Source organism: Furipterus horrens, unplaced genomic scaffold, assembly GCF_987537825.1.
Source record: "Furipterus horrens unplaced genomic scaffold, mFurHor1.1.pri manual_scaffold_11, whole genome shotgun sequence".
Classification (NCBI taxonomy): domain Eukaryota; kingdom Metazoa; phylum Chordata; class Mammalia; order Chiroptera; family Furipteridae; genus Furipterus; species Furipterus horrens.
In genome coordinates, this window is record NW_028327181.1 from 61,236,040 (window position 1) to 61,262,719 (window position 26,680).

Genomic DNA, 26,680 nt, shown 5'->3' on the forward strand with positions numbered 1-26,680 from the left:
TGAGCCCGGAGAAGCAGTCTCACATCCGGACGGTGCAGCAGCCCGCATCCTCAACTAGGGAGTCCCAGCCGCTTTCAATGGAGGAGAAGCCCGGCCAGTCACAGGCTCAGCACCATCACAGCCACCACCATCCGCACCATCACCCCCAGCAGCAGCAGCAGCAGCAGCAGCAGCAGCAGCAGCAGCAGCCGCCGCCGCCGCACCACCACCACCATTATTATTTCTACAACCACAGCCACAACCACCATCACCACCACCATCACCAGCAGCCTCACCAATACCTGCAGCATGGAGCCGAGGGCAGCCCTAAGGCCCAGCCAAAGCCACTGAAACATGAGCAGAAACACGCCCTCCAGCAGCACCAGGAAACGCCGAAGAAGAAAACAGGTCTGTGAGGGAGGACGAGTGGGGGAAGGGGAATGGGGGTGGGGGATAGGGAGATGGGGGTGGGGCTGGATCTGGAAAGCGCGGACCTGGTCGGGGGGGTGGGTTCTGTGTGTGACTGTCCTGCGACTCTTGGGAAGCCCCCTTTCATTCTCCCAAAGCTTGGACTGGGCCGCGGGGTTTGCAGCGCCCTCGCCTTCCACTCAGCAAGGGAGAGGCCCAACTAGGCCACTGTGACCTTCCCGGCCCCCGCCCGGGCTGGAGGGAGACCCGGAGGGTTGGCCTTGCAAGTCTGGCATTACTATTCTTTTCCCGTTTACCTTCCTGCAGCCCTGGGAGGACCTTAATTCGGGGGCCCTGAGTTGGGGTTAACCTAGCCCCCACAAAATCCTTCAGGGAGTAACTCAGGAAGGCCTAGCGAGTCCTGACTCTGGCGGTGTCGCGAGACCCTATTGCAGGCAGCAAGGAGAGGATAGGTGGGCAGTTGAGGAAGTGCCCTTCCCTACCCTCCACCCCAAGCCCACCTGTGGCCTTGGGGTTTCCCGTCTGGGGGGGGCGGTTGGGACCCCTCGTGTCTCTGGTCATTTCCACCCCTAGATGCCTCTTTTGGGCACCGGACACAGCAACGAGTCCTTGCGGCTCCTCCTGCGGCCGGTGTCCGGGCCCGCTCCCCCCCAGAGCCGGCGCGGCTGGAATGTTCTCTCCTCCTCGCGGGGCCGCTTCCTGTCCGCCATGTTGGAAGCCGATTCCTGTCACCGACTCAGGCCCGATGAGGAGCTGAGGGGGGAGGGTGTGGAGGGGCACCCGGTGCGGCGGAGCCGTGGCTCGGGATTCCCACCCACGATCGCTTTGCCCTTTGCACTGCGGGGGCGCGGTCGCCCCGGCCCGCGGCCCCCCCTCCCCCAGTCGCCGGCCGGGTTGTGTAACCCGGTGGCGGCCGCGCGGCCCCGGGCGGGTCCCTGGGGTGAGGGGTGGGGGAGGGAAACGGCCACGAGGGGAGCGGCCTGCGCTGGCCCCGCGCGCCGGGCGCCACGTTTCCGGCTCCCCGGTGTTGCGTGAGGATCAGGCGGTCGGGGCGGGGAGCCGGTCTCCAAGCGAAGCCGAGGGAGAAGGAGGCCGCAGACGACGGGCGGTGTCCGCTACGCTTCTCGGGGCTGGAGGGCTGGGGGTGGAGGGGGGGGATACATTTTGGGTAGAGGCGGTGCCTGAAGGCCGGGTGGGGTATCCAGCGGGAACCGGGCTCCCCGGTCACGAGTTTCTCTGCCACAGGAACCTCATCTCCTGCCAGGTTCGCTCACGATTCCGCCTCTCAGGCTTTCACTTGGGCCCTTTCCTTCTAGCAGCTCATTTTTACAAGAAAAGCTTGTTCTATCTCCTTTCAATGCTTTCCGCCCCCGCTTCTCCCAGTTTACCTACTGGGCTAGGGTAGTGCTTTTGAAGAGGGAGAATTGAAAATGTTTGATTGGAAAGGGGAAGAGGGCAAGTTTTTTTGACCCCTATTTCTTATCTTTAAGGGTGAACCTGGGTGGCTCATCTGTGAGGCTGGTTCACTACCATCTTGCCTCAGATGAGGCTTTTTTCCCACGTTGAAAGGAGAGGTGTTTTCCCACTGTCAAACCGATATTGATCCTAAAACTCTTATTTTTAACAAACGTTAAATTGTGGGTAAAAGTAATTTTAGGAAATACTTAAGAAGAAATAAACTTAAAAGTTTATGACCACGCAGATTTTTTAAAAGTAAGAGTTCTTTATCCATTGAAGAGAAATGAAGGGAATGGTAAGAAAATGAATGTTAACAGCATGGCAAATGTGATCGATACATGCATTTATCTGACAGTAGAAGAAAAACTGGTTTTCTTTTTTTATTTTATTTATTTTCAGAGAGAGGGGAAGGAAGGGGGAAAGAGAGGGAGAGAAAGATCAGTTGGCTGCCTCTCACATGCCCCCAACCGAGGACCTGGCCTGCAACCTAGGCATGTGCCTTGACTGGGAATTGAACCAGGCACCTTTCATTTCACAGTCTGGTTCTCAATCTACTGAGCCACACCAGCCAGGGTGAAAAATGGCTTTTCTGTTTCAGATTTAATGTGATTTGAAGACTGAAATTGAAAAGGCACTTCCCATTTTGGGGGGTGGTAGGGACTGATGGTGTGCAGTAGAAATGAAGATATGAATGTATTGTGTTTAATCTTAAAGGATTTGAAAGAGTAAAAACTGTAAAACTGTACAACATCTTTCTAATGTTAGTCTTTTTGAACTTAAGAGGTGAGAAAAATCTTACCTAATTATGGTTGCTTCGAATGTAAGACAGCATTACTGAACAGTATCTTTCTTGTCAGTCAGATATTACTATATCCCCGCAGGACTCCTCTCTACATGTATAAGCAGCCTCTGACCCATTCAAAGGGTCATCCTTCAAATTAGTTATGTCATACAAAGAGGGGAAACTGGGCTCAGCAGTTTTGAGGAAAGAGACAATTTGGGATGAGCAGTTTTTCATGTGTGGCCTGGTCATAGTACTGTTACTTAAACGTGCATGATGTTAATTTATTAAGAAAACTTGGGAGGATTTTTAAATATATCTGCAGTATGTTGAGGTGGGCTTTTATGACTCACAAACCTATAAAGAGGAACAGGTTTTTTTAAATCCAGAAGAGGGCGCAAAAGAGGGCAATTGTGCTCAGTAATTTCAGTTTCTAATCCAAAAGCTAGATTTATCAGTACTCGAGTTTTGCCGAGTCCCTTTGAAGTAGGGTCATATGCTTTAGCATGGCAATTCTAAATAATAAAAGCACTGGTGGGACAGGGGTTTTCTTCTCAGTAATTTTAATATTTACATTTTTCTTAAACACCTAAATTTTAAAAAGAAAATATCTCTCTGACAGACATGTATACCAACAAAGTTACCATGGGAAAAAATTTATACAGTTAAATGAGAAGATTTTTTTTGTCATTAAAAACTTGGAGGTGGAAGCATAGTGGCTTCTGAGTTGGTTTTTAACTGGTTATTTCTGATATCAGCCACAAAATACTGCTATTCTTACAAAAAAATTCTGGTTCACTTAAAAGTCTTAGCTTTAGTCCAATTTAGTTTGGAGATTGGATTTTTTTTTTTTTTTTTTTACATTTAAGACTGCTTACATTTGAGATCTGTAGTTATGACTAATGTTATTACTACATTATAACCTTTGTTAGCATGTTAAATGCTATATGCAGTTCTCATTCATTGGTCTAGAGTTGTAGACGGGTAAACTTAAATCTGTTTAAAATGTTGAGAGCTTCTATACTGGGACTTTCTGCTTTTCTAAAGAAAAAAGAACATTTTAGGAAACATCCTAAGCAGTGATCTCTACTTCACTGTTTCATAGTTCGAATTTTTCCACTGAGTTTTCTCAGCAGCCAAAAAAAAAAAAAAAAATTCTACAAAAGTTAAGAACTTCTGCAGGATATATTGTCATGATAAGTTTTCTGTCTCTTTTATAAAATAATTATGTCTTAAATATGTTTTCTTGGGTTACTTCCTGAAAGTTAATACAGTAGAAGAAAATATCTTTATTTGCTCATTTTAGTGTTCCCACTTTTTTCTCTGATGTGGCATGAGTAACTTAAAATAAATAAGCCCTGTTGTGAATTTTCCCAGACTGTTCTGTTCCACATCAAGCTCTTTTGAAACAATGGTTCCCAAATTCTCTTTTTGTCTTAGAATTCCTTATACTCTTAAAATATGCAAAGAGCTTTTAAGGTGTGTTATATCTATTGATATTTACTATATTGGAAATTAAAACAAAATTTCAAAACAAGAATATACAGGTCATGGGCCTTTTAACCTTCACAGACTAAAGGCCCAAGAGAATGAATGAAAGTGACAAAGGCAAATTACTTGGTATCCTGTCAGAGGGCCACCCCCTATCCCTTGAAAAACTGCCTTAAATGAATCTGTGTATATCCTTCTGTTGTGTATCTGTTTCTGATGACTTGATCTCAAGATGTTTTGGGAACATTTCATAGAACGGTAGATAGCTAATATAACTGTTTTACTAATAAGGAAATGGGAAAGGTTGTTGTCTCAGTTGAGTCATGTATAATAATTATTTATGGCAGTTGAATGTCTTAAATTAAACTTGAATACCATGACACCATAAAATTAGTTATCTTTCATTGTAGTTTTGTAAATATTTCCTTACTGCATCATTTGGGTAGGCACTATGACATAGTGATAGGAAACCATGTTCCAGACAGACCGGAGTTCAGATTTCCAGTTCTTCCACTTTGTGACTTGGGCAAGTTACTTAATTTCTCTGAGAGTCTGTTTACCCAAATGTAAAATGAAGAAAATATATCTTATAAGAGTTAGAAACATTGGTGTATAAGTGTTTTAGTTTTATATGAAAAATATGATCTAATGTCTGGGAAATATCAAAATAAATTTAACTGCTTTGGAAAAAGTTTACAGGTATTATATTTTTGTTTGACAAAATGCAATAGAAACCATTTATGGTACTGCCAGTCACTTATAGCTTCATAGAAATGGAGTCTTTAATTTCACTATAATACTTAAAATTACTATATCAGTATAACAGTTTTGCCCAGAGATTAGCTCTCCTCTTAATTGTAAAGGAGTTTTTATAAATGTCTTGTGAGAATGATGGGGAAATTGATTCTGTAGATGAGAGATATTATGACATACTGCTTAAGAAGTCATGTTCTTTCTGAACTTGGACTTTGGTTTGAATCCCTGCATAGTCCTGTCTCTTGCTTAGTTGATGTCTTACTCTATAAAATGGTGTTGACAAGTGTCTTTTCAAAGAACTGTGAAGTAATAACATATAAAGCTAAAGTTCATAGTTTAGCCCACATTAAATAAACATTTCACTCCCGCTGGTGTGGCTCAGTGGATTGAGTGCTGGCCTGCGAACTAAAAGGTGGCTGGTTCAATTCCAGTTAGGGCACATGCTTGGGTTGCAGTTCAAGTCCCCAGTTGGGGGGCGTGCAAGAGGCAGCCAATCAGTGTTTCACATACTGATGTTTCTCTCCCTCTCTTTCTTCCTCCCTCCCCCTCTCACTGAAAAGAAAATAATTTATAAAAATAAATATTCCTTAAATGTTACGTACTACTGTATTTGTATATCGTAATTTTTTTTAATCTTTTTTTTTTTTTTTGCTCCCTAGGTTATGGTGAACTAAATGGTAATGCTGGAGAAAGGGAAATACCTTTAAAGAACCTGGGTCCTGATGAAGCTACCAACCCTATTTCCAGGGTCCTCAATGGCAACCAACAAGTTTTAGACACTAATCTGAAGCAGACTGTAAAGTCCAGCGCCTTTGGGAAAGCAGGAATTAAAACCAGGAATTTTATTCAGAAAAACAGTATGGACAAAAAGAATGGAAAGTCTTATGAAAATAAATCTGGAGAGAACCAGACTGTAGATAAGAGTGAAACTGTAGCAATTCCAAATGGTGTTGTAACAAATAATTCTAGCTATATTACTAATGGTTATATGGGCAAAGGGGCAGATAATGATGGCAGTGGATCTGAGAGCGGATATACCACTCCTAAAAAAAGGAAAGCTAGGCGCAATAGTGCCAAGGGTTGTGAAAACCTTAATTTAGTGCAGGACAAAATAATGCAACAAGAGACCAGTGTCCCAACCTTAAAACAGGGACTTGAAACTTTCAAGCCTGATTACAGTGAACAAAAGGGAAATCGAGTAGATGGTTCGAAGCCCATTTGGAAGTATGAAACTGGGCCTGGAGGAACAAGTCGAGGGAAACTTGCTGTGGGTGATATGCTGCGGAAAAGCTCTGATATTAAACCTGGCGTGAGTAGCAAAAAGTTTGATGATCGGCCCAAAGGAAAGCATGCTTCTGCTGTTGCCTCCAAAGAGGACTCATGGACCCTATTTAAGCCACCCCCAGTTTTTCCAGTGGACAATAGCAGTGCTAAAATAGTTCCTAAAATAAGTTATGCAAGCAAAGTTAAGGAAAACCTCAACAAAACTGTACAGAACTCTTCTGTGTCACCATCTTCATCTTCATCCTCTTCATCGTCATCTACTGGGGAAACTCAGACACAGTCTTCAAGTCGGTTATCCCAGGTCCCTATGTCAGCGCTGAAATCTGTTACTTCGGCCACCTTTTCTAATGGGCCTGTTTTAGCAGGGACTGATGCAAGTGTGTATTCTCCAGGGGGTCAGCCACTGCTAACTACTGCTGCTAATACTATAGCGCCCATCTCTTCTGGGACTGATTCAGTTCTCCAGGACAAGAGTCTGACTTCAGCAGCTGTTGAACAAATTAAGTCTAGCCTTTTTATCTATCCTTCAAATATGCAAACTGTGCTTTTGAGCACAGCACAAGTGGATCTGCCCTCTCAGACAGATCAGCAAAACCTGGGGGATATCTTCCAGAATCAGTGGGGTTTATCATTTATAAATGAGCCCAGTGCTGGCCCTGAGACTGTTACTGGGAAGTCATCAGATCATAAAGTGATGGAAGTGACATTTCAAGGGGAGTATCCTGCCACTTTGGTTTCACAGGGTGCTGAAATAATCCCCTCAGGAACTGAGCATCCTGTGTTTCCCAAGGCTTATGAGCTGGAAAAACGGACTAGTCCTCAAGTTCTGGGTAGCATTCTAAAATCTGGGACTACTAGTGAGAGTGGAGCCTTATCCTTGGAACCCAGTCATATAGGTGACCTGCAAAAAGCAGACACCAGTAGTCAAGGTGCTTTAGTATTTCTCTCAAAGGACTACGAGATAGAAAATCAAAATCCTCTGGCATCTCCTACGAACACTTTGTTGGGCTCCACCAAAGAACAGAGATACCAGAGAGGCCTAGAAAGGAATGATAGCTGGGGTTCTTTTGACCTGAGGGCTGCTATTGTATATCACACTAAAGGTAACTCATTTGTTTCCTATACAAAGATTCTAATTGGTCAATTTAATATACATGTATTAGTTGTTGTATTAAGGGTGAATTTTGGAAATTCCTATGAGATTCTTTAAGAACTTTAGAACTTAGTTGAGAATAATAATATGGATAAGCAGTTGATAAACTAATTCAAGGTCTTTACAAATAGTATGGAATACTTACTAATACATAGAAGGAATATTCACTTTTCCAACTTAAAAGCATTTCTTTATATAAACAAGTATAATTGACCTGCCTGGTTCAAAGAATAAAGAGGGATACCTAAAGGTATGGTGTTACATTTTCTCTTGAACACTGGTAAAAGTTATTTTTAAAATATTTTTCTTTGAACAGATGTTCCCTCTTCTTTGCTTTTTACATCATATGCTTCTTTATTAGTGAGTTCACTCGATAGTTCTAATTTGCTTAATGAGTAGGAATAATGGCTGCTGAATGGCAAGTAGAAAATAGTTTAAACAAAGAATAATGGTAATCACAATTAAACATTGTAGAGACCAGGCTCTTGGGAGGCTATACCTCTCATAGCCCCAAAGCCCATGTTAAAAAGAAACCAGGTATCTTTCAAGTTTCCTGCTAGTATCTTTCTTAGAATATGGTTATTTGTGTCTTACAGAAAAATTTGCTATGTGGCATAAATGGATTTATTTAAATCCACACAGTTAATAATGAGGTTTAATGAAGTTTACAATCTCAGTGCTTTTCATGAACAGTGGTTTTCAGTCTTCCACCTTCATACCTAACCTCCGGCCTCTAGCAAATGCATACTCCATGTATGCACATGCTCCAAATATATCCCGCACATTACCATTAAAAATTATTTTTTAAAAGGTGATTTATTTTCCAGTTATTGTTGGCATGCAATATTAGTTTCGTGCACATTTCCATTTTTAACAGTGACTCATTTAGGCAGTCACTTGCCAACTACAGGACAGGGGCAGCACATCATATAGTGGGGATGTGGTAATTACCACATTCTCCCTGGAAGAATCGCTGCCTCAGAGATTAATTAACGAAGTACTTATGTGAATTTTAAGCAAATCACCTAGTCTGCATCTTTCCTTATCTGCCAACTGTAAGACATTTAGTGAAATAAACAGATGTCCTTTCTCAATTTTATTTTTCTTTAAAAATAAAAAAGCAATAGAATTGCCTTAGAGGAGTTGAGAATTAGAAATCTAGACAGGTAAAATTATCTGTTTTCACTTTTCTCTAGCACAGCTATTTGGAAGTAAATACAAGTTTATCAGGAGCTGCATATTTTTAGGAAAGTTGGGACAAAAAGAAATGCTTGGTTTTTTAAGACATGTGGTTAATTGTAAGTTAAATTCTCCCAGGGAGTTGGGTATTTTTGGTGTTATTATCTGTGCCATCTGCCTTTTACCATTGCTTGAAAAACCTAGCAAAGTATTTTGTATTGTGTGAGCCTGAAGATATCTGGTTGTGTAATCTCCCATAACTTGCCAAAAATTCTGGGATAAGTTGTCTATAATGGTTGGTGGTATTGTATGATTTTTATTATAGAGAACTGCAGACCTTTTAAAAATGGAGTATTAACTCCTGTTTATTTCTAGGTAGTCTAAATATGAAATCAATGGTATTTATATAAATGCCTGCCCCCTACATGGGCGTAGTTACATTTAGTTTGGCTGGTATTACTGAAAGATCTGTTTTAGTAAAGTGCGTCATTTTGAGTGTTGTAGCTGGACATTACTGAGATTAAATTGGTATAGATTGTTTTCTCCCCCCTAGAATGATATGCCGTATTCTTTTCAATTAGGCCCCAAAGGGACGGATTCTTTGAATTCTTGCCAAATGTATCAGGTCCCAGGTGACAGATCCTTTGACTTCTTGCCAGTGTAGATTAGTCTGTTCATTAGGTCACTCATTTCCCTTTTTCTTTTAATTTGTTTTGAATCACAACTTTTTGAAGGTCTGAAGATCTTTTCATAAATGAAAGCTTGCTTTTTTGTTTTTATTTTTTAAGTTTTCTTAAACTCTAAAAGAGGTTATAATCAGTTGGGCTTATTGGAATATCCTTTTAAAAAAGCACCTGTATTATTTCCTTTGTCCTTTAATATAGTCTTCAAATATTCAAAAGTAATCTCTTACTAAGTGAGTTGAAGTTAGAATTGGGAGTTCTATGTATACCTCTTAAGCCCTTCAACTTTATTTGGGAATAGTAGGTAGGAGGGTACATTATGTCAGTTCAGTAGGAATGGTGCATGTTTTAGATTAAACTGTAATTACTTGCAGCCTGAGAATTATTCATATTTTTTAATTTATTTTTTCATTTTTGAAACATCTTCACCCAAGGATATGTTTTTTTACTGATGACAGACAGACAGTCAGTGATGAGTTATGGGCCCTGAACAGGGATCGAACCTGGAACCTTTTGGTGTACAGGACAATGCTCCAATCAGACAAGCCACCTGGCCAGGGCAGTACTTCAGATTTTTAAAACTCTAGATTCTCAGTACAATTGAGGATATAAAATGGGATGCATTGAGGCACAAAAAAGGGGATATTGAGAATTCTGGTTTTGGGGATTTTTCTTTTAGTGTATATATGTATGTATAAATTCTTAAGTACATTTTATTGATTATGCTGTTAGTTGTCTGAATTTTTCCCCCTTTGCCCTCCTCCCATGGGATACCCCACTTCCCTTCAGCAATCCCCTCCCTTAGTTAATGTCCGTGGGTCGTGGTTTAAGTTCTTTGACTTCTCCCTTCCCTATACTGTTCTTAACATTCCCCTATTTTGTTCCTACTAATTATGTTTAATTTTTACGCCTTTGCCCCCAGTCTCCCCCTTTCCCTTCCCAGCTGATAACCCTCCAAATGATCTCCATACCTATGATTCTATTCTTGTTCTGGTGGCTTGTTTAGTTGGCTTTTGTTTGTTCATTTGTTTCTTAGATTCAGTTGTTGATAGGAGTTTATTGTCGTTTTAATATTCATAGTTTTGATCTTCTTTTTCTTAAATAAGTTCCTTTAACATTTCATGAAATAATGGCTTGGTGATGATAAACTCCTTTAGCTTCACCTTGTCTGAGAGGCACTTTATCTGCCCTTCCATTCCAAATGATTGCTTTGTTGGGTATAGTAATCTAGGTTGTAGGTCCTTGCTTTTCATCAGTTTGAATACTTCTTGCCAGCCCCTTCCTGCCTGCTAAGTTTCTTTTGAGAAATCTGCTGACAGTCTAATAGGAGCTACTTTGTAAGTAACTATCCTTTTCTCTTGCTGCTTTTAAGAATCTCTCTTTAGCCCTGGCTGGTGTGGCTTAGTGGACTGAATGCCGGCCTGTGAACCAAAGGGTCACCGGTTCGATTCCCGGTCAGGACACATGCCTAGGTTGCGGGCCAGGTCCCCAGTTGGGAGTGTGCAGGAGACAACCGCACATGGATGTTTCTCTCTCTCTCTTTCTCCCTCTTGTCCCCTCTCTCTAAAAATAAATAAAATCTTTTTTTTTTTTTTAATCTCTCTTTATCTTTACCCTTTGGCATTTTAATAAAGATGTGTGTTGGTGTGGTACTCTTTGGGTCCAACCTGTTTGGGTTTCTGTGCTTGTATGAATTTATATGTCTATTTCCTTTGTCAAATTAGAGAAATTTTCTTCTATTATTTTTTCAAGTAAGTTTTCGATTTCTTGCTCTTTTCTCTTCTTCTGGCACCCATATGATTCAGATATTGGTACTTTCAAAGTTGTCCCAGAGGTTCCTCTAAGCCTGTCCTCATTTTTATTGCAATCTTGTTTCTTCTTTCTGTTCTGGTTGAACGTTTATTTCTTCCTTCTGTTTCAGATCATTGATTTGAATTACGGCTTCCTTCCCTTCCTTGTTGGTTTCTTGTATTTTTGTTTTCTAAATATCCTTCTTTATTTTTAGAGGGGAAGGGAGGGAAAAAGAGAGGGAGATAAATATCAGTGTGCGAGAGAGACATCGATCAGTTGCCTCTTGCACGCCCCCAACTGAGGACCTGGCCAGCAACCCAGGCATATGCCCTGACTGGGGATTGAACCTTCAGCTTTCTGGTTTGCAGGCCAGCACTCAGTCCACTGAGCCACACCAGCCAGGGCTCCCTGTATGTATATATTTTTAAACTTTTATTATTTATTTTTAGAGAGAGGGGAAGGGAGGGAGAAAGGTAGGTGGGGAGAGAGATACATTGATTGGTTGCCTCTTGCATGTCCCCAACTGGGGGCCTGGCTTGCAACCTAGGCATGTTCCCTAACTGGGAATTGAACTGGCAGCCTTTCTGCTTACAGTCTGGCACTCAATCCACTGAGCCATACCGGCCAGAGCTGTATATTTTTCTTTATTTCACTTGGTGTAACCTTCATTTCTACCTTAATTTTTTTTGCTGTACTCTTATGAGTCCTCTGAGCATCCTAATCACCAATGTTTCGAACTCTGCATCTGATAGGTTGGCTATCTCCGTTTCCTTTTGTTGTTTTTCTGGGGTTTTGTTCTGTTCTTTGATTTAGTCCATATTTCTTTGCCTCCTCAATTTAGCAGCCTCCCTATGTTTGTTTCTGTGTATTAGGTAGAGCTGCTTTTACTCCCTGTCTTAATAGCATGGCCTATGTAGTAAATTGTGTGGGCCAGAGCCTTAGGTAATTGTCAAGGTGGGACCACCAGCTTCACTGCTTTGTGGCTCTATTGTGGTGGGGGGCTCAGAGCACTGCCTGGCTTCTAGCGATTTGCCTGGCACCCCATTTCCAGTTGCTTCACCCACTTTCATATGCGATTAGCACCTTTCTAGTTGCTGCCATGGGGTTTATGTACATTCTAAGAGCATACGGGCCCTTTAAGCAGTGAAAATCAGTCAGTTCTGCCACCCCCAATCCCTGCTGGTTTTTACAGCCTGAGGTAATGGGGGTTTACCTTCCCGGGCTGGAACCATGAACTGTGAGGTCTTGCCTGGGGCTGGAATTGCTTGCTCCCAGGCTATTCTTCCTGATTTTTATCCACTACATGTATGAATGGTCACTGCGTGTCCAAGCCACACCGCCTCTCTGCCATCTCCGCGACTCCACTCCTCCTACTCGTCTGTATGAATGTCACCTCTTTACTTGGTTGTGTTTCTATATAACCTAATTTTCTGCTGGTTCTGGGTGTTAATTGTTTTTGAGGTCTGGTTGTAATTCTATGGTTGCGTGAGGAGGCTAAGCATGTCTACCTACACCTCCGTCTTGATTGGACGTTAATTTTTTTATATATTAGGCTATAAACTTTCCTTAAGAAATAAGACTGCTAGTCTTTCTGTTTCCTGGGGGCATATAGTACCATTACATAGCAATATGTACCAATATTTAAGGTGAGAGGTAGGTCCTCTTTTCCTGTTTCAGTGATACTCCAGAGGCAAAACTTTAATAAAATGTTATCTTTTTAAATTGATTAAAAAATGTTTAAGTATACACAAAAATAGAGCCAATAATATAATGAACCCCAGTGTACCCAACATCTAGCTTGGACATTGTCATTCCTGTTTCACCTATCCACCTTCACACTTTTTTTTTTTTGGTTAGTTTTTAAAAGTAAATTCCAGGTATAACATTTTACTATTTGATATTTTGAGTTAGAGTGATAGTTTTTTGATGTACATACCCAGGATATAACAATTGTTTCCTCTTTCAAAGTAGTTACTCAGAATTCTTAGTTTAATAGAATTCTCTGATTTGTTGTCAGATGTTTATAACATTGGATCCTAACTTTGTAAGGTGAATTGAATCTGTGGTTTTGAAATGGTCTAAGTGTTTTGAAGCCAAGTTCATTGAAATATGGTACATTGATGTGTTTGGTCATCTTAAATTTAAACTGGGTTGATTTATTTTGCCTGGCTAATATTGCATTGAAGGATATCAAGCATTTAAAATGCTGACATTTTGGAATATTTTTTAAAAATATGATATGGTAAATTTTACTCAGCACATAGAAATTCAGGGGAGATGAATAGAATAGTATTTAATCTTTTATGTTTGGGGTGAGTCAACATTAATGCTATCCAGGATCAAATATCCCTGAGGCAACCCTGGGTTGTTGCATGAAATTTTAAAAATTTGTTTCTCTGTTACCTACACAGGTGGCAGATTATTGGCATATATGATTTGATTCTCTAGATCTGGGCTGAGCCCTGGAATAAGAAAATTTTAATTTACTAGGGTGGTACTAATTGCTAGCTAGGATTGGGAACTCGGAGGTCTAGAGAACTTTCCTCATATTGATTCTTTTTTTCTCTCTGTTACAGTTTTCTGTACTTCTCTTTGCCACTGTTTTCTGCACTGCTAATAATTTTTTTTTTTTCTTATGATGTACCTACCCTATGTGAAATACTTTGCTTAGTTATGGAAGACTTTGATAGGGTATTTTCCTTTAAAGAACTTAGGTAGAGAAGGAAACAATAACAAGTTGATAAGGTAAGATTTTAAATGTTGTAAAAAGAGTACAAATAACGAGACTTCAAGGGAGGAAGAGAGAATTTAATGGACTAAAAGTTGAAAGAGTAAATGTGCAGTATGTTTTCATGGAGTCAATAGCCTTTAAACTGGGTTTTTGTAGATATGGAACATTTTTGACATATGGAAGTGCAGGGAGGAGGAAGATAAAGAATATGAAAGTTGGAGAATCATAAGTAAATGTAAATATTGAAAGGGATCCACTTTGGATGTGCTGAGGAGTTAGGGGAGGTAAGTTGCTGCCAGATCATGGAGGTTTCTCATTTCAGTCTGGAGGCAGGGAGGAGTCACTGAATATCAGGGAGATAGACCAGTAGAATGGAGGTAATTTAAATGACAGAAGATGGGTTTTAACACTGCTCTTCCCGGTTCCTATGTACTTGGGTAAATCATTTGTCATTTTTAAGCCTGGGTTTCCTGATTTTATAAAATAAATATATCAGATGGGGTTTTTTTTTGTTTTTTGCTTTTTATCCTATCAGATTATACTCTAGTGATTTAAAAATTGAGTTGGTATTGAGCAGTTGACTTGTAGATCTGTATTTAGGTAGATGAATGTGACAGCAATTTTTTAGGTTAGGTTGGAAGCCTATTTTCTGGTGAGTAGAGATAGGTCAGTTAGACTCTGGGCATAGTCCAGGCAGAGAAATAATAGAGTTTTCCCTTTGTATTTGTAGTCATGCAAATGTATTATTTATCCCCAAATAAATATTTATTTTAAAAGAGTTTTTAGGTTGGCCTTAGCAGGTGTGGCTTAGTGGATTGAGTGCTGGACTGTGAACCGAAAGGTTACCTGTTTGGTTCCTGGTCAGGGCACATACCTGGGTTGCAGGCCAGGCCCTCAGTGTGTGAGAGGTAGCCGATTGATGTTTCTCTCCCTCTCTTTCTCCCTTTCCTCTCCCTTCCCTTCTCTCTAAAAATAAAAATAAAAAAAATCTTTTTAAAAATATTTTTACATATGCGGGATTTGGTAAAGAGGATATGTGGAGACAAGTTATGGTTAATTGAGCCATAAAATGGATGGCGACTGTGCATACAGTTTAGACTATTGTTCACAGGAGGATCTGGATATTAAATTTTCTCCTTTTAACACAATGCTTAATAAGTATTTTCACATTTACCTTATTTTATAAAAATTACTCCATTATTTCCTTCAGCTGTCTAATAATCTTATTAGACAATACCTTTAATATTTTTAAATGTTAAAGATAGTTTAATATTAGAGATTGTTAATATTTTAATCTAATATGTTTCTAATAATCTTATTACTTGCATGTTTAACTTTGGCTTCAGCCTGGTTAAATTTCCTAGATTTGGGGGGGGGCGGCGGAGGGGTGTTCTTCTCTATGAGACATATAGGAGTGTATATAAACTTTGCAGGCTAGAAGGGATTGGCAAGAAATATTCAGTCGTGAAAAGCAGGAACCTACAGCAAAGATTGCTCTAGCCAACAAAGCTGTCGTTCAGAATCGAAGAGCAGATAAAGAGCTTCCCAGGCAAGAAAAACTAAAGGAGTTCATCATCACCAAACCATTATTATATGAAATGTTAAAGGAACTTATTTAAGAAAAAGAAGTTCAAAACTATGAACAATAAAATGGCAATGAATACATACCTATCAACAATTGAACCTAGAAGTCAAACTTAAGCGAACAAGCACAGAAACAGAATCATCGATAGGGAGAGTTTTGATGGTTGCCAGGTGGGGGGTTGGGGTATGGAGGAATGTGTGAAGAGGTGAGGGGATTAAGAAGTACAAATAGGTAATGACAGAACAGTCATGGGGATGTAAAATACAATATAGGAAATGGGGTAGCCAAAGAACTTAAACGCATGACCCATGGATCTGGGCAGTGGTGGGGGATTGCTTGAGTGTGTGGAGCGGGGGCGAAGGGGGGGAAATCAGGACAGCTGGAATAGCATAATCACTAAAATATGATTTTAAAATTAAAATTTATCCTTTAAGAAGGACATATTTCCTGGGGGCGGGGGGGAGATCCGATGGTGAGGGAAATAACCAACGACCCATAGCAGTTTCATTTCAAGGAACTTGAATTTGATATTTTGCTTTAAAGTAAACCACATTAGAATATGTGTAACAGAAATTAGCAACAAAATAAAATAAAGTAAACCTTTGAGTTCTAAGTGTGCATTTAGAGGTGGTCCAGACAATGCTGTTTAGTTGGTTTGGTGTAGCTCCAGATTGAGAGTATAGGATTGAAAATGATACACCGTGAAGAGTTAAACACTTACTGAAAAGGTAGTGACTTCTAATGACAGTAATCAGATTTGCTTGAAAACACTGTGTATTTCTCTATAGGTATAATCAAAATGGAAGAAGGGTGGGGAGAAATTTCTGACAGATTTGCCAGAAGAATAGGCAGGTACAGTGGACTGGTTCAGAAAGAAAATCAGAATAGCAAAACGATGTCGGAATAGCTAATAATCATCAAAAGATGGACAATTCTGAGTTAAGGGGGGGGAGGGAAGCAGAATTTAAATTTATATCACCACCCTGATGAATTTTACAGAATTTGGTGTAAAAATGGCTTAATAAAGGGTTGGAAGGCATGATTAGTGGTAAATTGATCTCAGGACTCTGGCTTGTGGGGGTCAGCTTATTTGACTATATTTGATGTATTTTCTTTTTTGGGATGGGCTGGAAGCCATTTAAAATGTTTAAATTTTTAAGATGATTTTTTAAATGTCCCATTTCATTTTAAAGGAAAAAAAAAGCCTCTGCTTGGCTTTAATCATTTTAGTTTTGCAGTCTTTTTCTTTGAAGGACTGAACCTATTTGTTTGTACCATATGAAATTGCTGGTTTCGTAGGTCAAAAATGGTTGAATATCAGCAGTTTCAAATGGGTCTACCTAATACTACTTTGTTATATTCCTGACTGATTTGCGAGTAGTATTTCATTCAAATAAATATTTTTTGCGCCAAGCACTGTGCAAAGCAATGGTGATAAGTAGATGAAAAGAAAGGGTTTATATCATTAAAGACCTCTAATAGGCACTTGGAAACAAATAACTACTATTGTGATAGCTCTGTAGAAAAAAATATAAAATACAGTTGGAACATTCAGAAACCCCTAAGGTGGGTAGTGGGGTTGGGATATACTGGAGAGGAATTCAGAAAACAAGCAGGAGTTTATTATATACAAGGAGAGTCAGAATGTTTTAGGTAGATGAAATGGAATAGTGTTTGAAGATTGCTGGTTATTCAATTTGTTTCAAGGAAGGTGAATGGTGCAAGGTTAAAAATCTAGTTTATTGATGTACCAGCCACTGTGTCAAATGCTAGAAATATATCTTATACAAGACATACAGGTCCATTCTCCCTGTTGGCAGTGAGAATCCACTGAATTGTTTTGAACATTGTGCTCACTTTCAGATTTATATTTTTAAAGGAAAAGAATGATAACCATGGTATAGAAGACAAGGTGAGGCTCAATTAATGACAAAAGAGGCCCGTTCAAAGACAACTATAGAAATGCTCATAAGATACTACTTGAACCAGGGCAGTGGCATTGGGCTAGAGAAGAAGGAATAGGTGACTTAAGAGTTACAAGTGTCTTAACTTAGGGTAAGAATTGCAGTAGTTTAATACTCCCTCTCTAAATTCTCTAGTTTGCATTTCCTTAATTCTACCCACTCTCCTACTTTATATATTTTCAGTATAACCTTTCTGATATCATTTTCTTTTCCTCGTATGTCAATGTTCCTTCAGTCCTCTTTTCATGCTACTCACACTCCTCTTGACACCTCCTTGTTTTTCTTTTCCATCCCTAATACAACTGTCCTACTTTATTTACCTTTACAGTAACGTTTGCTGAGCTCTTGGTACTGTTATTTCATCCATTCTCTTCAGTTGCCTTGGAATCATTACTAATACAATAACCTTAGATTTCTTCAGTCTCTTCCCTTCACCTCTATGATTAAATAATAAACTTTTCTTATGTACCCCTTTGTACTATTTCCTGAAATAACAGAAAAGCACTTTTCTTTCTCTAAAATCTTTCCTTAGTGATCATAAGCTCTGTTCCCTGAATAGTGTCTTTGTCTCTCTTTTTCTCTTAGTAGTGATTTCAGCATTAATAAATTACTTGTGACCACTAAAGCATGGATCAGCAAACTTTTTGTATACAGGTCAGATAATAAAATTTTATGCTTGTGAGCCATAGGGTCTCTGTTGCAGTTACTGGATTCTTGATTCTGCTTTGTGCACAAAAGCGGCCATAGATAATATATACAATGGGTGTGGTTGTTTCACTAAAACTTTCTTTGAAAACAGATTGTGGTAAGCCCTGGCTGCTGTGGCTCAGTGGATTGAGCATTGGCATGCAAGCCAAGTGTTGCTGGTTCGATTCCCAGTCAGGGCACATTACTAGGTTGCATGTCAGGTCCCCAGTTGGGGGCACGAGTGAGAGGCAACCACACAGTAATGCTTCTCTCCCTGTCTTTCTCCTTTCCCCTCTCTCTAAAAACAAAATAAACAAACAAACAAATAAATTTTTTTTTTTTAAAAAAGGAAAGAAAACAGATGGTGGTTAGAACCCACTTTTCTGACCCCTGCTTACTCACACTTATAATAACCACCAGGCTTTGCTTTATTCATGCTGTTGCATCTGTATAGAAAAGCTACCTACTCTGCTAAGCTCACAGAGGGAGAGCCTTTCTGTTTTTGGATCTGTATCCTTAGTCCCTAAATATACAGTATTCCCTCACTTATTGCGGGTATTATGTTATAGACGACACCCCCCACCCCCCAGGACAGGTGAAAATCCGCGAAGTAGGAACCTTACCTTTATTTTAGTATTTATATATATTTTAAGGCTTTATAAACCCTTCCCACACACTTATAAACCGTTCCCACTCCCTTATTAACCTTTTCCACACTTTTATAAACACTACTTATGTTCTTAAATATATTCTACACTCTTAAACTTATGTATTTCAACAACATACGTATACAGTACAACCGCAAAATCCCGCGATATAGCGAAAATCCGCAATACATAATTAACTATAATATTTTTAAAAATCCCGCAATAAGTGACCCGCAATATAGAGAGAGACTACTGTAATACGTTATAATCCACTTGGAATTAAGAATTTTCAGGTAATTAGACATTTACTACAGGTAGCATTGTGATGGGAAGCTATGTAGAAAGTCTGCTTTTGAAACTGAATGCTGAGTTTTTATTGGATGAGATGCATAACCAAATATTTGAAATTTTTGACATAATAAAATTTCAAACGTGGATGGTGGTCTAAATTACAGAATTTTAACAAAATTACCTACCTTGGTGTATTTTAAGAGCAGGTTAGTAGGTTTGGTCCTGTAGCCATTTCTCAGTAACTGCATAATTCAGTGCTCTGATCAGTCTTTAGAAAGAACTGAGAGTCTAAAGACTGTATGAGTGTGAGTGTGTAAATGGAAGAGGATGTTAAAAATAAAGTAATTACTGTGTTATGATTTTGTATAGTTGAATGTGCTTTCTGTGGCCTTGATACTATTCATCTGTTTAGCTTCTCTTGTGATAGTGAAATAAAATTACACAAAGTAACTCATTTCATATTTAGAATCTGAATCAAGATTTTTGTAGCCTCTAAAAGAGGGCAAAATATAATTCACTGCTTTCCTATGTGTTCTATAGCCTAGCTTGTTGGTCTTAAATAGGGTTGTTTAAGCATGACATATAATCATGCAAATAATATTTGGTTTCCCCTTTTTGACTTTAACTTTGTAAAGAGTTTCACAGAAACTTTATAATTCTAATTAAGGTAACCCAGTTGCCACTAGTTATAGAAGTAATTAATATTAAATAACAGGAATGGGACTTGCTGATTTGTTTCTTGGGTAGAAGCTAGGCTGGCTCATGGCTAATTTTTTAGCTAGGTTATACTTTTCCCTTCTCGAAAGTCATGATCAGATTTACTACTCCAGAGCCCATAGTTAAGGGTAAAAAACTTTCTTATCAGAAATCATTTAAAATCAATCTGTAATATTAGAGTAAAACCTAAAGCTGAATATTCTAGTTAAGCTTAGCAAGTGTCTTTAAGCCATTAAAGAAATTGGGTGTTTGCAAAACAGTTGACTATTGAACAACATGGGTTTGACCTGCACAGGTTCACTTAAACATGGATTTCTTTTCAATAAATACGTACACTGTTTTTCATTTGTGGTCGAGAGTCTACAGATGCAGAGGGCTGGCTGTATGCATAGACCTGTGCCATTTTATATAGGAGACTTGAGCATTCATGCATTTTGGTATCCGAGGTGGGGTCCTGGAACCAATCACCTGTGGATACTGAGGGACGACTCAAGTTTTTGGGGTGTCAAACGTTACACTTATATTTTTGACTGCACAGGGTGTCGGTGCCCCTAATCCCCATGTTCCAAGACTCAGCTGTTGTTACTTTTATTTTTCTAAAATTGGTGTGTTTGCTTTGCTTTAAAGTAGTACCATTGCTACTGACTCAAGTGAAGTCCATCCCAGCCCTCCCGCCCCCAAAAGAGGCAGGGGCAAGTTAAGGTTTGCAGTGGTGGGATAAAATGAGAAGTTTGATTGTTACTTTTTCCGTAGCACATGACTAAATGTAGATTGATCTTTGCATTAAGCAAAGTTACAATAAGGAGCATCACAGAACTCAAAATTTATTTGTTGCAAAAAGTGAAATTTTTGTACTTTTCACAAAAAGAAAAAAATGTTGATTGTATTGGGGTAATTTTTTGTAATTAGGTCAATCAAGGAAAGGTGTTCTTTAGGTTTCTTAAAATAAGCCCTTCTGAAACACAGTGATTGTAGGATAACAGATCTAATGACTATTTCAGATATTCCTGATTGTCTGAAACTAATGGAATTAGAAATTATTTTGGAGTGATAGATATAAGCACCATGACTAGAATTCAGTTCCCTTTGTGATGTATCTTCCCTTTTTCTAGTTTAGGTTGGTTATAATTCTCCCCCCTTCATAGCCTTCCTAGGAGAAGGATATTTTTCCTGCCAATCTATAGATGCGCATTTGCTCAGCAGTTTTATTTCCTAGTCTTTGTCTAATGAGAGAATTGCCGTGATACTATTAATGGGATTTTATCTAGATAATTACTTTGATCATTTGTATAATTAACATGTTGCTTCAAATAGTCAATTCTGACAAATTTTCAAAAAAATCTGGAAGTTTTTTAGAAATGAGTTTGATGGGGAGGGGGACAGTTGGGCAGGGAGAGTGTGGTTTTTCCCCCCATTCTTTGACCCCATCCATACTCATAAAACAAAAAATAATTTTACATCTATACACCTCTATTTTAACTCTAGGAAGGGTTACATTGTATCTTAACTATAACCCATGTCCAGATATGTCCTATCTTAGTGAACCCCAATTTTGTTTTTCTGTAATGATAATTGGTTGCTAGTAAATATAGGAAACAATTGCACAAAATCCAGTTATACAGCATAAAATCGCTTTTTTTTTTTTTTAATGGTAGTTTTATGGCCACATGGAGAGCACTTATTCCCAGTGTTAGTTGTAGCTCATTTCTATTTCTTAGTAGTTTTTGTTTACATTAATCTCCTAGTAGAGTGTTTCCTTTCAAGGGCCTATTCTTAGCTTCTTGTGACATAATAGTCATTTACTGTCTTATTCATCAAGACTTCAAATATCCCCTCTGTGAAGATTTCTGGTATGCTTCCAGATAGAGCTTTTGCCCTCTGTCTGTATGTCACTATAGTTTGATCACGTACATATTTTCCTTGTTGTAAGATACCAAAGTAAGCGCATTGTAGGTTATCACATTTGAATGGAATTGGAGCAAATAAGGATTGTGTCATTAATAGATGGATATGGATAAGCAGTTTAGCCATATAGGTTAGAGTGGGTATGGTTTAGAGAATAAAACCATTTGCCTTATAGTGAGGGTTAAGTAAAAATTTTTTAAGGGAGGGAGATGGGGAGAGAAACAGGAATGTGTGAGATACATCAGTGGGTCACCCCCAACTGGGAACCTGGCCTGAACCTAGGCATGTGCCCTGACTAGGAATCGAAATGGTGACCTTTCGATTTGCCACCTGGCACTGAGCCATGCAAGCCAGGGTGCAAGAGTTAAGTAAAGTTTTCATAAGGCATTTTAAACATCAAGCTTAATTAATCAAATCTGATGAATGCTTCATTGAGAAGACTTAGGTACCTTGTTGAAGGGTGATGTGTTACCAAAAAATATTTGGTATTTTAAATAACTATGACCTATTACAAGAGATATTGTTTTATCTAAAGCGTGATCTACATCTCTTCTATTTATGTAGACAAATAGTTTTCTTGGCAGTTTGATTTCAAATAAGAATTGACTTTCTGTGATCAACACTTAAGGCAATTGGAATGACATGCTTCAGTATTGTAGAAAAATAAGAGTTGTTTTGTCTGAGCTTTATAGAGCTGTGTTATTTCAACCCTACCTCCAGTCCAGCAATAACCAATCTAGTTATTTTAGACTTAAAGTGAAAAGCATAGCTTTAAACTGTGCTGTACAAAACTTAGTGTATAAAATAATCCTTTTTTTTTTTTCTTTGCAGAAATGGAATCTGTTTGGAATTTGCAGAAGCAAGGTAAGACTGTTTAGATTACCAGAAATGTTAGTATTAATCACTAATTACTATATTTTGGGATGAGAATAAGATGAATAGTGAGCTACCAAATAAATAAACTTTGTATTTTGAGTTATTTAATAATTGCAGTCAAAAGGCAAAGCTATTGCCCTGGCTGGTGTGGCTCAGTGGACTGAGCGCCAGCCTGTGAACCAAAGGGTCGCTGATTCGATTCCCAGTCAGGGCACATGCCTGGATTGCAGGCCAGGTCCCCAGTTGGGGCCACTTGAGAGACAACCAACCACACATTGATGTTTCTCTCCCTTTCTTTCACTCTCCCTTCCCCTCTTTATAAATTAATTAATTGATTGATTGATTGATTAATTAATTTTTTAAAGAAAAGAAAAGGGCACAGCTATCATACCAGAACTGTTAAGGATTGGGTAACACTAAGTGAAAAGAATATGTGAAAGTACTTTATTTTTTTTATTTTTGTCGTTGATTATGAAAGTAAGACATAAATATTTTTAATCTAGGAAACAAACATAAGTGTCTCCACTTACGGTAGGTCTTTATCTGTATTTGTGTGGTAGGCATGGGGTAGCCTAAACCAAAATCTATGGTTCAAAAAATTTTTGCTGTTTTAGAAACCTTATTTGGGCTGCTTATTATCTGAAAATGGTTAGAAACCTAAAGAATAGCAAATTAGCTTCTTTCACCCCCATAAACAAGATGTGAATAGCAGGAGGGCAGAGAGACTGGATAATCCATATCTGGATTATTTAAAATTTTCATAAAATTGAAATTAGTTATCCTAATTATTTTGTGCTGCCTTATTTCCAAATGTGTAGTCGTGGAATACCTGAAATAAAGTGAGTTTTAGTTTAGAGAACTAATCTCTAATAGGCTTGGCTTTCAGAACCCTGTAACTGAATTGTAACTTCGATATGAATGTGAAATTCCTAGAATTTCAAAACTTGAAGGACATTCCAAATTTTCTCCTGTCTTCTTATTTTACGAATTTACTGAGACCCAAAAAGTTTACTGTATAAGCTAGAAAGTGGCAGGACTAGAATGTAGGTTTCCCTGATTTACCAACACTGTTCCTTCTTCCACCTCACTCTTGTTCTTAGGCCTGGTTTTGGGGGCGGGGGGGGGGTTGTCTCACACAGGTAGCCTAAAGACAACTAGCAAGCTCTTAATAAACTATTTTGAGTTGTTTTCTGTGTATCTTTTTATTCAAACACATATGAAAAAGGGTAGACACAAAAATATGCCCTGCTAAACCAGACCACTGTTTTTGCTATAAAGTTACTATTAAGAATAAGCATTATCGTCATGGCAGGTTTCTAGTGGATGGCTCTTGGAGTCCTAGAAAGAATATTATATTAACTCTGGACTAAATTAGATTGACTCTTAAGCTGAGGGGAGCTTGAGTTTTTCAATACTATTTTCAGGCCTTTATACTTTTCCGTTAGGTGACAGGTTTTATTGGTTTTCTATTTTTTATTAAAGCATGTAACTTTAAAAAATTCTTGTGATAGGTAGAAATAGTATGTAATAAAATCACTGCCTCTCAGAAGAGGGGAGTATACAACTAAATAATAGGAATTTAGAGTAACACTGGCATCTTTGCCCAGACACATTCTGACTGTTTTATACTTTGAACTCAGCAGATCCACAGGCTTAGGTCAGGATCAGGACTCAGCTAGTAGTTTTGCAAAACTAATTTAACTTGGAGTTTTTTGTGTTGGGTGTTACTTGAACAGTGTCTTACTATAGACAATCCATGCTGGTTAAAATAAAATTTGACTTCATTTTTATGAGAAAAACAAAAGAATACAAGTCCAAGTGTTTATTTCAGTGTTGGATTATTGACAGTTTAAGCCTTTGTCTGCTTTTTTCCAAATGTATTGCACTACTTTTATAATTAGGAACAAACACATAAAGCCCTTGTTAATTGAATTAGACTTTAATCCATAGGAGTTCAGGTGCTTATTGGTTAGGGGACCCTATTGCTGGGAATCCATTGGGATGCTGAACTACTGGGTTGAGAAAAAGTAGATCACACATTTGTTAATACCAAAGGAACTGGTCTTTAAATTGTATTTTCATTAAAAGGAGGAGCAGTTTAAATGATGATGGTTATTTTGGATTTGTTATTGGAACATTGGCATTTGAGGATTCTAAACCTTAATTTTATTTATGTTTTTTGTTGTTGTTTTTTTAACCTTCCCTCCAGATCCCAAAAGGATAATCACTTACAATGAAGCCATGGATAGTCCAGATCAATGAAGGACCAGACTGCCTCTTTGTAACCTTTCTGCAGCATTAGAGCCACTGTTCATGGGGGACACAAGGCTTTTATGCTCCTAGATCTTCAACGCAGCGGAGGAACCATAAGTAGAATCACAGGATAATATATACAAATATATATATATACATATATATATATATATAGTTATTTAAAAAAAGGCAACTGAAAGTAATTAGACTTCTTAAGGAATCAAATTTATTTCAAGAGACTATACATGGTTATTTAATCTCCGGTACTGAATAGTTGTTGTTGTTTTTTTTTTTCTTTTTTCTTATGTTAGCTTTTGTTTTTAAGTGTGAATGCAAGTGATTAATGAATACAGACTTGTTAACAAGCGTGGTTCTAAAGTTCCTGCTGTCATCAACTTGGGCAACAAACGACCCACTGGAAAGGCCAATCCACTTAAGAGATCTCTGTATCTTGTTCTGTGACTAAAGTGATACACTAATCACAGGGAACCCAGAATGATTCAACATTTTCCCCTACTCCTCCCTTAATCTTTTGGTTATACTTTGAGCCCTGCGAGAATGCTGGATAAATGCCTTGAAGTTTGCAGGGGTGTATTTTTTTAGCGAATATGATTTGCATGTCTTGCCACGTGTTAAGCAACCTCTGGGGGGGTGTTGGGGAAATATTTTCTTTCTTTTATTTTTTTTTGTCGGGCGGGGATAAGGGAGGGCATTGAAATTCTACAGTTCTGGAATAGTTGGTGGTACATAGTTCACCTGGCTTCGGTTACATATTGAACTTTAACAAGTGAAGAATCCATTAGTGTCATTTAAAGAAAAGTTACAGAATGAACAATTGGCTTTAGATATTTAATATGGAAAAATACTCCTGTGCCCATATTTTAATGTAATTGTATAAGTGGGAGCAAAAATATATTCTGCTTTTCAACTGTAGGTGCTCCAGACTTGCTCTCTGTCACTAACACTAAATGTGCTGTTTTCCTTGTTTTTCATCAAACATCTAAAGAGGAACTTCTATACATTTTTGTAAAGTCTCTTTTAATTTCTCAATAATATCTAAAGCAAAAGAAAAAAAATTCCATGAAAACTTTAAAACTTTTTTATGTTTTTAGCCAGTGAGAAGGTAATAAACTTTGCCAATAGAAAACGTGTTTTCATGCAAACTATACTTCTGAGCTTATTAGTTTCTAATTATATCTTAATAAATATATTTTATTACTAGAGTAAAATGGGTTTTTTAAGGAAAATAATGTGAAATTCTGGAAATTTTCTTTTGGGCAGAGAAGAGCATTAGCCCTGTCTTATCATCACATTGCTATCCTGTTGCACTGCAGCTTGTATATAGCATGCTAAAATAAGTTTTTTGTGTGTGTGCAGAAACAAAGGGTCCAATTTAAGATTGGGTGATGTTAGTGGCATAAAAACAAGTTCTCTGGCCTGACATAGCATCACATTACACACACACAAATTAATATATCCATGTATGTCAAATACAGGTTAAAACAGCAGGGCATTTCTATAGAGAGGTATGGTCTTCTAATAAAAGACTGGATTCCCTTTGCTTAAGAAATGTCCAGTTTTGAGCAACTATAGTATGAATGAGTTTCTTTGTTTTGTTGATTATTTGAGGCTTTTAACAAGTAGTTTCTGAAAGAAGCTGTTGGACTCAACGTAGAATAAATATCTTTATAGTCTGGATTTCTGCCCTGCTTAGATTTTAAAAGTATAAGCATGGATTGCCAATTCCACTTGATGTAAACAAAACTTTTTATACATTATATATATGTGTGTGTATGTGTGTGTGTTTGTGTGTGTGTATATATATATCTATATATATGTAGAAATACATATATATAGATAGATATATAAATAACTTATTGTATCAGTCCAGGTTCAGAAACTTGTGGTAGGCCAGTTCCAGATAGTTTCATTTCACCTGTAAACTGTATCACTTTTACTGATATTGTAATTTTCAAATGTATAATATGTTTACAGATGTGCCCTGCATTTAGTCTGCCTTGTTCCTATTTTGATTTTTGT

General features: G+C 38.3%; 1 protein-coding gene across 1 annotated transcript; it reads left to right on the forward strand.

Annotated features, from left to right (window-relative positions):
- Positions 1-25,224, forward strand: NUFIP2 (nuclear FMR1 interacting protein 2). The gene is made up of 4 exons (XM_090291132.1): positions 1-387; positions 5,554-7,281; positions 22,343-22,375; positions 24,597-25,224. The coding sequence occupies exons 1-4, from the start codon at positions 78-80 to the stop codon at positions 24,647-24,649; spliced, it is 2,124 nt and encodes a 707-aa protein (XP_090147258.1). The 5' UTR covers positions 1-77; the 3' UTR covers positions 24,650-25,224.
- The last annotated feature ends 1,456 nt before the right edge of the window (positions 25,225-26,680 follow it).